Source organism: Pteropus vampyrus, unplaced genomic scaffold (assembly GCF_000151845.1).
Source record: "Pteropus vampyrus isolate Shadow unplaced genomic scaffold, Pvam_2.0 Scaffold436, whole genome shotgun sequence".
Classification (NCBI taxonomy): domain Eukaryota; kingdom Metazoa; phylum Chordata; class Mammalia; order Chiroptera; family Pteropodidae; genus Pteropus; species Pteropus vampyrus.
In genome coordinates, this window is record NW_011889217.1 from 1629617 (window position 1) to 1642378 (window position 12762).

Here is a 12762-nt window from a genome sequence, read left to right on the forward strand (position 1 = left end):
ATGAAAGCTATTTTCCATATGCAGATGGCCCCATACCACCACCTACTGAGTTGTTTACCCCCTCTCGAGACTCAGTTTACTCTTCTGAGCGTATAACCGCCCCATTCTGTCACCATAGCGACCAGGGGATTGGAGCTGACTCTTAGCCATGGTTGCCATAGTGACATTCTCTGGAAGTCCTTCTGTGTTATAAGCAGCCCTCCCACAGGGGACTGACCCCATTCCTGTTGCCATAGTGACTGGACCTAACATTACCCGGTCATTGGACTGAGATTTTCCCCTTCCCTCATTTCCCAGGGCATCATAGCTTTTTCTACCTCTTCCCAGGGCCTGATAGTCCCTGGTCCCCTTGCATAAAGTGTCCAGCACAAGCCCCAACATTAAGCCTTGTTCGGCGCATGCTACACTACAGACATCCCGGGTCCTGTGGCATATCCTTTAACAGACTTGCATGGTCAACTTGCATTTTACATACCAGGGCACTGAAGCTCAGAGGAGCTAAAATCATTAACAACAGAACCAGTATAAGAATCCATATCCACATTCAGAGAGTTCAGCTTTTATGGCTGAATTTTCCCTACCACACAACTCCATTATCTGAAAAGAGCAAGACTAGGTCCTAAGAATCAGCAGAGTCTTACAGAAAACCTCATGGCCTCAGGCCCCTTATCTGGGAGAAAGGGCAGAGTCCCAGCTCCAGTTAAGATCCCCATTCCCATTCTCATTCCCATGCTCTCCCCAACAGAAAAAGTAGGGCTTAGCTCAAGTTTCCAAAAAAGAATTTATTCTTTTCTTTCTTTTCTTTTTCTTCTTTCTTTCTCTTTCTTTTCTTTCTTTCTTTCCTCTTTTTTTTCTTAAAAAAAAAAAAAGTACCAGGTACAATATTTTTCTTTTTCTTTTTTCAAGTTTCAACAAATGCTTGTTCCCCTCAGCCCAGCCCCAGGAGTCAGGGCTAAGGCTGGGTCAGAGTCTGGAGTGGGGAATAGAGTAATCGGGAACCACATGACTGAGTCTGAGGGGTGTCCCTCACCCCAGCTGAGGTAGGTGGGTCAGAGTCTGGCCAGGTGAGAGGAGGCACCCCAATCCTTGGCCCTGACTCTGCCCCTTAAACACCTTCCTCAGTCAGGACCCCAAGCAAGGAGACACAAGCAGGAAAGGGGCAACTGCAGTCTGGAGCCCTAGATGAGGGGCAGTTAACCCCCATGTGTGTGTGTATGGATGCACACTCTCTTTCTCACACACATACCACACACACACAAGCATGTGCGTGCGCACACACACACACACACACACACACACACACACACACACACACACACATATAAGTTGTCTTTCAGAGAGGGGTCAGAGGGTAGGGGAAGTGAAGAAAATAGGAAAGGGCAGGAGAAGCTGAGTCTTTGGCTAGTGACTCAGTCCTTCTGGGATAACCTCTCTGCCCTTAGCTGAGGAGAGCAGTTCTCCCTCAGCCCCTACATCAGCCTCTTCAACTCTTGAAGCTAGAGCAGTATCTGAGAGTGGGAAAAAAGGAGGGGCAATGCCAATTGTCAGGTTTGGGAGGTTACCAAGGCAATCCAATTTGAATAAATTATAAATTAAAAATAAATAAAATAATAAGTGGCCCCTGCCCAGGACAGGGAGGCAACGCTGGCATGACTTGCCTGGGAACTTGGGACAACCTCCAGGTAGCTCTGGTTCCTCCCCACTACCTAAGCTGAACTGGGAATTCCAAAGGGGGGGCGGGCAGGCACGTGGAGAACCCAGAGTAGGGCAAATTGTGGTAATGATCAGAAGCTTTAAACACCCAAATAATCAATTTGGGCATGAGTATGGTGAGGGCTTTAATTCAAGCCTGAAAGTTCTCTTGCCACCTCTCCACATGTTTGCTCTGTCGAGGATGGAGCAGGATGGGCTGGTATGTGGCCCACGTGGGTGCAGGGCACTGGCAATCAGGGCAAAGGTGAATAACGTGGATTGTGAGGGGCCTCAGTCACAGCCTGCAATTCATAGGGGAGCCCTGTGTCCAGTTCCAGGCTCCGACGGGAAAAAAGCAGACGGATGTCTCCATGCAGGCTTAAGCGGCCTGAGCGGGAGCTCCGGAACCTAGAGAACAGGGTGATCAAAGTAAGGAGCCAGACAGTAGAGAAGCAAGATGAGATCCTATTCAGGGAAGGGATACCTGAATTGGGGAAAGATACCTGGGCCTTCCCAGCTGTCCCTAGGCCCTGTTCTCACCTGAGGTGCAGCAAGTAGCAGAGGAGGCGGCGGGTGGGACTAGCATTTCCCTCCTCACCCACAGGCACCAAAAAGAGGCGATGGCGCAAGAAGGTCATGTGGGCAGCAGGCATGTCCGAGAAGTCAAAGGTCACAAGGAACATCTTCACCACAGTCTGGTTGGGGTTAAATAAGGTCTGGGGACAGGATAGGCAAGGTTGGTAAGGTTTAGGTGCTGTTTTCCTTTCCCCACTCCCATTCTCCCTCGGGGAAAACTCACCACTTGGATGGTGCCCACCTTGGGCACGCTGTAACCCTTCCTCCCCAGGGTGTTCAGGTCCACGACGCCCTGGGAAGGCCATGGAGCCATCAGCCAAGGTGGGCACGGAGAGAGCCCTACTCATCCATCTCCACAATCTCACTCTGGGAGCTGGCCCCTGCCCCACACTAGAGTTCTCCCTACCGCCCTGACTCTCTCCTAGGTGAGGAACACCTAAAGAATACTTCCTCTTCAAGAGCTGATTTTGGGTTGAAATTAGATCATACCAGGAAGGGAGCCGGGGCATTTTGCTCAGAAACATCGAAGAAGGTGACAGTGACAGGCAGCGTGACATGCTGGGGGCAGTAGGATCCACTAGCTCCAATCTCTGCTGTGAAGCCCTCTATGTGGCCAGATGGTGCAAAGCGTCCTCGCAGCAATGATTCCTGGGGTGGGAAGACAATATGAGAGAGACGCCAACTCTTTTCATTATCCATCCAAGCCACACTCCACCATCCCACTTCCCCCAACGTCCCCCAATCACAGAATCCAAGGGAAACTACCTCAAAGTTGCCCAACAGGGTACGGCTGACGGTGGGGGTAGGAACAGGGGAGGCACTGGGGGGGCTCAGCAGGCCTGGCCCCTTCCGGAGGCTTCGAAGGGAGCTCCTGGTAGGGGAGGGGACACACAGCAGGTTGGCTTGAGGTTTTCTGGGATGCCTGTTCATGTCCTTAGGCCCCACACTTTACCATTACCTAGGGTTCTTGCCCTGGGGTCCCTTACCCAGGGATAAGAAAGAGAATTACAGACCTCTGTCCCCATTTTCCAGAGACAGGGCAGAGGTAGAAGCTGTTCACTTACAGCTTCAGGCGACGGGCACCTTTTAGCCTCCGCCCCATGGGACTGCAGTCTGTTGGGTCCTGTGGAGAGGAAAGATTAGGTAAAGAGATTGGGTGAAGGCCAGATGTGTTTGGGAGCAGGGGCTCATCACAAGCTCTCATAGGAACATCTACTCAGGCCTTCACTTTTTCTCACACTTAAGAGTAGAACAACCCCAAAGGTAGAGGGTTGGGGTTAGGCAGAAAACGGGAAGGGATTTAAGAAGTCCAAACTTCCAGTTATAAAATAAGTCACAGGGATGTAGAGTACAGACAGCATAGGGAATAGAGTCAATAATCTAATAACTATGTACAGTGACAGACGGTTACTACTAGACTTACTGTGGTGATCACTTTATAAAGTACATAAATGTCGAATCACTATATTGTATATCTGAAGCTAATATAATATTGTATGTCAACTATAATTATAAATAAATTTTAAAAAAGTAGACTACCTCCTCTCCTGGCTTACCAGCACAGGCTCCTTGGGCCCAGGCAGCAGGTGGCTCCAGAAGGGTGTGGCTTTGGCATCAGAACTGTTGGCAGCAGGAGGGTGACCCAGGGTTCCCCGGCGCCTCCGAGGGGCTGGCCCCTCATCCTCAGAGCTGACATCCAGGGCTTCTCCAGCAGGAAGCAGCCTTCGCTTGGTGGCGCAGGGGCCTGGAGGTCCAGGGCCAGGGGGTGTGTGCTCGGGACTGTGCCCATTGGCAGTGCCAGGGGACTCCCTAGGCCAGGGGCTGCCCCCATTGCCCACCCCAGCCACTGGGCTCTTACCCCTTATTTGTGCAAGACTGTGCAAATCAGTGTCAAGTGTGTGCAGCTGGCCTGGAGGGGCTTGCCCTGGGGACTCCCCCAGGGACCTCTGTCCCCCTAGATCTGGGGAAGCCCAGTCTCTGGTGTGCAAAGTATTGCAGGAAGCATTTGATGGGGACCAGGGGGGACTCTGGGCCACTGAAGTCCAAGGTGAGGTGGAGCTACCTTCTTGTTCTACAACACAGAGGCCATGATGGCAGAAATGCTGGCTGGCCACACCCAGTCCCAGCCCCAGCCCCTCTGGGCCCAAAAGCCCCACTGTAGATGGTTCTTCAGGAGGCAGTCCCTCTCTGGCCCCCAGCCCAGGGCCTCTCTTCAGCTCCCTGGGACCCTCAATGGGCGGGGCTGGCCGTTTCAGGGCCCTATGCAGCTCAGAGGTACCAGCTGGAGTGGAAAAGATGGATACCTGGTAGACCCCGGGGGATGTTGCCCCCCCTGCTGGGCTATAGCCCATGAGCAGGCCACCCTGGAGGGCCCCCTGCCTGACTGCAGGCTGCGAGGGGCCAGCCTCTGTCTCTGAGGATGGAGATGGCTCCGCCTGCACGTGGCGCATGAAGCCCCCACTTGGGTCAGGGGGGCCCCCCCCCACAGCCTTTATGCTGGGCCTGGGCTGGGGGGCCTGGGAACATCTGTGCAAGAGAAGAGAAGAAAAGGTGGTCAGAGGAATCAGTGAATCTTCTTCCCCCAGCTGAGTTTCAGATCCTCCCCTGGCCTGAAGAGGTGATCTTGCAGAGTCCTAAGGGTAAAGGTGTCCAAATCTCCAGATGGATTAATGGAATACAGAGGCCACCTCAGAACTTCTGAAAGGGTGACATGTTTAGCTTAGGTTTCTTACTGGACCTGCTCCCCCTCCCTCTCCCTGGCACTCACCCCGATGAAGAGGTCTTAAGCCTAGTTGTGTGTTCCCTCTTCCTGACTGATGCCTTGCTCTCCTAGCTTGCAGTCTGGTCCATGCCCGCTGCACTGGCAAGGTGACTGCCACCATTCCGTGCAGCTCCTGGGCTCAGCCGGACCCTAAGGAGTGAAAAACAGACATAAGCCAGGATCCCTGCAGTCAGTGGTAAGTCTCCTCTCCTATTGTGGACCAATAGGATACACCACAGGACATTTTCCTCCCATATGAGGAGCTCTTCAGAAACAGAAGGGGCAGTTTTGAGATCCAGGGCCCAGAGGGTAAAGCTGGGCTACCTAAGGAGTCATAGAGAGGCAGGTCTTGGCTCAATGTAGTAAGGATCTGATAAGTTGAGGCAGGATGACTACTTGCCATCTTGGGGACTCCTGTCCTGAATGGGAGGGGGAATAAGATACCCCAAGAACCAAGAGAACATGCCAGCTGAGAGATGGCCAGGGCAAGAATTCAGCCCTCTAGTCAAGGCCACCAAATTGCACAACTCTTCCCATATGTCTCTTTCCAAAGGGACAAGTACCACCCCAGAGCCCTAAGGGCAGAGATCTTGCAGAAACTCATCCCCCCCCACCCCAGCACTCCTTAGAGGTACAAACCTTAAGTCACCTCAAAGTAGGCCATTCAGCCTTAAACTCCCAATAGCCGCAGGCAGGCAGTCTGTCCCTTTAACTAGAGGCAACAAATCTAACCAAAAACAACTCTGAAGTGTTGGGGGGAGGCACTGCCAGAAGGCACTTTTCAGGGTCTACCCCTCCCCCTAGGCCCTGCAAACTATAGATAAGGCAGTGGCAGTCAGACAGCTGGAAGCAACTAGGGGTACCTTTCTACTCCTCCCAACATGACCAACACATATCCAACACCCAAAACCCCAAACCACTGTTTTTTTTGCCAGGGCACAAGAGGTCTTCACCGACTAGTCCACCTTCAGTAGCCCATGCTGGGTGAGGGGAATGTCAAGTTAAAGACTATTTTCCTTCATGGGAGGAAATACTGCTCCCAGAATCAAGTTTCTCCTCTGGGCAGGAGCCTGTGCTGCCTGACATCCACAATGCCCTTTCCCCTTCGAGAAATGCCCTCTGTTTGCCTCCCCAAGCCCTACCCTTCCTCCTTGGCTAGACCAAATGCCATCCCCTTCAGAAAGCCTACTCTGGCCACCCCAGACCACAAATCTCTCTCTCCTCTGAGACCTCACCTATGGCAGTATCACTATCTCTTGTAACCCAGTGACAGTTCTGCCTGCTCTGTAAGACATTTTATAAACTGACCGTAGGTTTCTTGAGGATAGGTCTGTGTCACACTCCACCCAACTTTAAGCACAGGAATAAGCACATACCAGCACTCAAAAAAGTAGAATGCAAGTCCCAGAGATCTGGGCAGCAGTCCTGACAATGCAGAGAAAAACTCCCAGAATGAGAGAAACAGAGATTAATTAATACAGGGAGAATCAGCAATAACAGAGGCAGGAGAGGAGGGCAGGGAGGGAAAGAAGATTTGCACCCAGGGATTGAAAAGCTCTTCTACACTAAGTTCCCATTATTGTGTCCCACACTAACCTAGTTCACCAAGTTCTCATTAGAACTGGGATCCCTAAGAAAATTCTGGTTCCCTGTGGGTGGGGTGGCTGGAAAGGGCAGAATGCCAATGGCAGTGTTGTCAGAGGGTACAAACTGTACTCTCTCTACCCCTCCTTTCCTCTACCCAAGCCATACAGATTCAGGAAGGGCCTTTTCCTTAGTATTCCCACCTCCAGGTCATTCCAGTTGGCCTCTTGAGTCCTTACCCTGGGGAAGCCAGGTGATGACATGATGCCCTACTTGACCCCAGCATGCCTGGCATCTGCTCATTACCCCAAAGCTCTCTCAGTTCCTGCCCTGTCAATGAAAAGCTCTAAGACTCACTTCCTTGCCACCTAGCCAGTCTGGCTCTAGACCATGGCTTCAAGCTGACTCATGGGGCAGGACTTTGGGGGAAGGGTAGGCCAAACCGCCTCTCTGTGCAAGGGGTAGGCAGTAGCTAGCGTCAGACAGTTGTGCCAGGCTTTGACTGGCAGACTACAGCTCCCAACATGCCAAAGGAGCAAAGCCAGCAAAAACAACAAGTCCCAGAATACCATGGGGTCTGTACCCTCAGACACCTGCTAGGCCTGGGAGGTGGGGTGGGTACTGGTATAGTTACAAGTTCCCAGGCTCACTCTCCCCTTCCCTTCAATATTAAAGATATCTATTTCTACACTGATTAAGGAGGATGGAAGGAAAACTCCTCTCCATGTGCTTTCTACCCTCATCCAGTTCAGAGAGAACTGCTGCCAGGGGCTCTATATTTTGTCCCTACACACATTCACACAAGCTAGGGGGCTTGTTTCCATGAACCACCACTGTGGGTAGGAAGGTCAACCTCTGCTCACTGCCCCCTTGGCCACTGGCCTAGAGCTCTCCACCCTCAGTAGAGAGGGAGCAGATCTTAGCACCAACTCCAAATTGAACCCGTCAGACTCACCCCGGTTTCTGGACTACTTATTCTGGACGATCCCCCACCCCCACTAGGATTTTCTCACCCTTCTCTCCTCCCCACAGCCTGGGACAGGCCCCATTCCCTACTGGAGCTTCGTAGATTTGCTTTTTTCCCCCTAGTACACACTCACCCCGCTCCCAAATTGGCTCCGCCACGGCGGTCGCTGCTCCGGGCCCCTCCGTCCCGACCCTCCCCTCGAATCCCGGGTCCACCCCGCCACGGGCCCCCAACCCAGACAAAGGGTGGCTCAGGCTGAGCCCTGATCTGCTAGGCTCTTTTCTGTTCAGCTTCGTGTGCAACACTAGCGGGCCCTGGCGCCCGCAGCCCTCCAGCCGCTGTTGCGCCCCTCCCCGCGGCTGTCCCTCCCCGTGGCCGCCCCGGCTCCGCGCTGCCGACTCTGCTGCCCCTCTGACTCACAGGCCATTTCCTACCAGCTGATGGGTCCGCCCGCCCCGCCCAGCGTCCTAACACCCCCGCCGCTGCCGCCGCTGCCGCCACGCCCCCCTCAGACCACGCCCTCCACGGCAGCGACCATGGTCATTGGCCCATCGGAGGCCAGCCTCCCCACGACCTCAAGTGTGAGGTACGCCCCCTCCAAGAGATGCACGCCCATTGGTCTGCCAGGGGGCAGGCCTACCCAGAGTCGCCCCGCCCATCTCCTTAACCCCACATCTGCCGGAATACAAAGCAGCTCCCCGCCCAGCCATTTAACACTTTCAAAGGCATAGGCCTCACACTTCTCACCCCCTGCCCTTCCTCTAATGAGGCTGGTTAATAAGACGTCCTAGGGCTTTCATAGACACAGCTGGACAACCGCCCAAATCAGCCTGCTTTTCCTACACAGTCCCCAAATATCCCCACTCTCATTCATCTCTCCTTGCTTTGCAAACCAGAGCTCCAGAGACCAGAGAACTGGTGGAGCCTAGGAAGCTTCCTTCATGCCAGAGCGGATGGAAAAGTCCTGAAATGGGATCCTACCTCCTTCCATCGAGAAATGGTATTCTTTTCTTCTCTTACTCTATATTGATGTTCTTTTGCCTTCATTAGAGGGACTCCAAGGGCTCTTGAGATAGGGATACATTTTAATTCAGAGATCTAAACACCATTCTTTGTGTCTCTGAACTCTGTCTGAGATCAGGCTGCTTCATCCCTTCTACCAGTATTCTCTATTCATAGGCTCCTGTTTAAGGAGGTCGAACACCCAGGGGAAGTGGGATAGGAAGAGTTCTGCCCAGAGTGGGGGAAATATGCTCAACTCTTGTGATGGTGCTCACCCCCATGACTCACAGCTCCCTTGAAACGCCCCATCCTCCCCCTGAGTCACTAGGCCCCAGGCCCAGCCCAGACCCAGCCAAATTAAGTGGCAGCAGAACCGGCATTCCTAATTCTTGTCCTATTCTTTAAATGACCAGGATGGAAACCTCTGTAAAGATTAGGCATTAAAAGACACTTTTCAGAGGGGCCGCTCTAGAGGCAAGCTAAGAACATAGCACTGTCTACCTTTCCCTCAGGACGTGTCGGCAAGTCACACAGTTTAGAACTTAGGAGGATTTTTCTCTCAGTCTTCCACAGAAGCAGGAGGTAAACACCAGAGCCAAAAGAGGGAAAACAAACTGAGACCTTAGAGCAGCGGTCCCCAACCTTTTTGGCACCAGGGACCAGTACTCCAATGAGAATCCAATGTCTGATGATCTGAGGTGGAGCTGAGTCAATGATTCTAGTGCTAGGGAGTGGCTGCAAATACAGATGAAGTTTCGCTTGCTTATCCACCACTCACCTCCTGCTGTGTGGCCCAGTTCCTAAAAGGCCACCAGACCAGTACTGGTCCACAGCCCAGGGGTTGGGGACCCCTGCCCTGGCTGTGCCTCCAGAAGAGTTGGGCGGGGGGGGATCTGTTCATAGTTCAGAGGCCACATAAGTCTAAGGTCCTTGTTTCTACCTTGCCTGTGCTATGGGCCTCAAGGGCCCTGAGGTTGTGACTGGACACTAAAAAGAGGTTCCCCTTCCCTTACTCCTCCCTTGTGCTGTAGACTTAGGAAGGACAAGCAAGTAAATTAGTTCCTCTAGGCAACCTTCTCCTCACCTCAGACCAGGGGAAAAACCCTGAAAAAGAACCAAGTTACCATGGACTGATTTCCTTGCTGGTTCCCTAATGGTAAGGAACAGGATTAAAAAAAATTTCAACACCCTGGATAAATTTGCAGAGTACCAGTTTAAGAGTCTACTTGCTTTTTAAGCTTACTGGGTAGACAGGTAGACACAGAACACTGTAGGGAAGGAATAATCCCTTGGCGATCCCACTTTATTCTTTCTTACTGCCACAACCATAGGTCCAGGACTTAGTTACCTGCAAAGGTTAGGGGGCAATAGTTCAGAGGGAAAGATCAAAGATGTTTTAGGCCTCAGTGTGCCTTAAAAAAGCAGCATGGTATAATTAAGAGGCCTTATCCACCTGCCCTAACTCTCACTCTGCTTTATTTTTTTCTAGCAGTTATCGGCAGCTAGCCATTCTCTCTTTCTCTCTCCCCCCACATTAGAATGGAAGCTCCATAAGAGCAGCAACTTTGTTTTGTTCATGCTGGTATTCCCAGAATCAACATCAGTGCCTGGCATATACTATGTGCTCAACAAACATTAGCTGAAAGAACAGTGAGCCCTGGGCTGAGTGAACAGTAATCAGGAGACGTGGATCCTAATTCCTGCTCTTTCACTGTGAAACCTGGAGAAAATCGATCTTTTTGGCCATAAATTTCCAAATCTGTAAAATGAGATGTTTGCATAAACGATGACCACTTAGGGCCTCTGCAACTCTGGCCTTATATCGCTACAATTCTAATGGCTATTGTTCACTCATATCCATTTTCAGAACATGAGTCCAAGCGTCTGAATGCCCTGCTGCTTGTACCAAAGTAGAAAAGCTATCTGCTCCAGCTTCAGCACAGCAAACTAATGCCCTTTTTCTTCACGCCCCACCCACTCACACAAATGCCTCAATCCTGAGGAAGCTGGAGTGAGTCTGCCCTAGGCCTGCCTCTCTGACAGACGGTCTGGGAAGCTGTGTTGCCATAGCAATCAGCTCCTCCTCAAAAGGCATCAGCCTGCCCTCTTTTACCCCACCCTACCCCATGGCTTTGTCTGGCCTCAGCACCCCCTCCCTCTCTAGCCAGTGTCTCAGCTAGAGGAGGCTGGCTTGGGGCCCCTTTCAGCAGCACTGTCACACTCATTCAGCCACAGTGTGGAAGGCAGGCCTTTCCCACCCTCTCCCAGTCAGCCAAGGGGCAAAAAGAACTCTGGCATTACATCAAGTCCCCTCAGGGAATCAGAGGAGCCCCCAAGAGGACAAGGCTCTAGTCTCAGTTCTGAGAGTCAGCTTCTAAGCCAGGACTGTGGGAAGCCATTCCCTCTTCCTCCCCCATTTGAGGCTGGAACCACAACCTTTCCCTAGGTCAGCCTACAGTGATGGCCCACCTCTTAAAACAGATCAAAGACCCTCAATACTCCTCACTATTCCCACCTCCCACAGAAGCCCAGAATTTTTGAGGGCCTTATGCTTCCCCACCCAGTAGAAGAAAAAAGGTGGGGAAAATCAGTTTGTGGCAAGTGGTAAAAATATGGCTACCAGTCACTTGGGGGCTGTTGGGAGAGACCTCGATAGTAGTGCGGGGTGGGGTCTGGGCCTTGTTGCTGGTTACAAGGGTCTGGCTTTTGAGTGCAAACTTGAGGGCAGGGCACACACAGCTCCTAGATGGGCAAGGACCAGACCAGGCCCCAGGGCGAGGAAGGAAGTGGGAAATGAGCACACCCAGAGCATAAGGGCAGGGCAAAGGGGGAGGGGAGGGGGAAGATAGGGACCAAGGCAGGCTTCTGGGAGGAACAGGAACTAGAGTGGGGGTTAACAGGAACCGACTGGGGGAAGGGTCCCCAGGGACATCAGCTAGGGGAAGAAACCTCCAGTCTCAGCCAGACAGATCCAAAGCAGATTGAGCACAAGCCCTGGTGGCAAGCAGGGCCTGGCTCCTCTAAGCGTGCTCAGGCCAGAAGGTGGAGTTAGAAGCTGAGGAGTCACCCTATTAATTCCACCACTCTCACTCCTGGAACACAGTACACAAACATCTTTCTGGAATCTCAACAATGCCCCCAGACTATTACTTTCTCAAAACACTAGAGGTTCTGCCCCCTCAATTGAGGCCAACAACCCCTTCCTCTCACACAGTGCCCACAGCCCCATAACGTCTTTCTCCACACAGCCCCTCCGTGATCCTACACTCTGGACCACCAGCCCTTCATTACACAGCACTTCCTTCCCCCAGAGTGCCTTCAGATCCCCTCCCCCTCAAGTATCGCCTTCAACCCTGCACATCAAACAGCAACCTCACTCCCTCACCTAGTACTTTCCACTCCCACAAAGCACTCCCACCCCTCCCCCACGAGAGTCCCTAAAGAATGCACCTCTTTGCCCACACATTGAGCCCAATTCCTCCCCAACTGTTTTCCTCCCCCTAGCAGTCAATCTACAGATCCTCTCCTTCCCTAACATATCCTCCACCTCCTCACATCTGCCCAAGCGCACTCTCGTGCTTGTCCCTTCTTCCCGCATTCCGCCCCACACCTGTAAGTTCCGTGAGTCCCGTTGCACCTGGGGAGATAGTGGACTGGTGCAATTACCAAGCGGTTCTAGTTGCAGCTTCGGTCTGCAAACCTCGCCCCTTAGGTCCGAGCCCCGCCCCCGCAACGCCCGGGCCCACCCTCTCCCTTCTCCCACCTCCCACCTTCCCGGGTTCGTCCCCTTTTCTAGTTTCTTGAATTCCTTGGGCTCCTCCTCTGTAGCCCAGACCACGCCCCTCTATGGTCCTACCCCTTCTTATCTTCTCCGCGTCTCCCCAGGATCCTCAGCTTGTCCCTGGCCCCACCCCCGATCCCCGCCCACTTTTGGTCTCTTCGCCTTTCACTAGGACCTACCCCGTAGAATTCCAGCCTGGCAGAACCAGTGCTAGGCCCCCTTCCACCACTAGCCCCCTCCCAACTCAGAGCCTCTTCCCTCTCCGCCCCTTCTCCCGGCAGCCTCACCCGGACGCTAGTTCTCCAGCCCGGATCCGCCGGCTCTGATTGGCGGCGGTGGCCCCAATGGATGGCAGGGGAGACAAAGTGATGGCTGCAGGTCGCCTGAGGTCCCACCCCG

At 52.9% G+C, this 12762-nt stretch overlaps 1 protein-coding gene across 7 annotated transcripts; it reads right to left on the reverse strand.

Annotated features, from left to right (window-relative positions):
• Positions 1-884: 884 nt before the first annotated feature.
• FAM214B (family with sequence similarity 214 member B) lies at positions 885-12756 on the reverse strand. Of its 7 annotated transcripts, XM_023524037.1 has the most exons (10): positions 12193-12301; positions 5036-5179; positions 4127-4794; positions 3825-4012; positions 3333-3391; positions 3034-3139; positions 2758-2916; positions 2492-2560; positions 2233-2408; positions 885-2100 (listed from the first exon to the last, which is right to left on the reverse strand). In XM_023524037.1, exons 3-10 carry the CDS (start codon positions 4716-4718, stop codon positions 1947-1949), a joined length of 1503 nt encoding a protein of 500 aa, XP_023379805.1. In that variant the 5' UTR covers positions 4719-4794; positions 5036-5179; positions 12193-12301; the 3' UTR covers positions 885-1946. The 7 variants fall into 7 exon arrangements, with proteins under 7 accessions (XP_023379805.1, XP_023379803.1, XP_011379764.1 ...); XM_023524035.1 differs by lacking the exon at positions 12193-12301 and adding an exon at positions 12651-12756 and having other exon boundaries at positions 3825-4794; XM_011381462.1 differs by having other exon boundaries at positions 3825-4794.
• Positions 12757-12762: the final 6 nt, after the last annotated feature.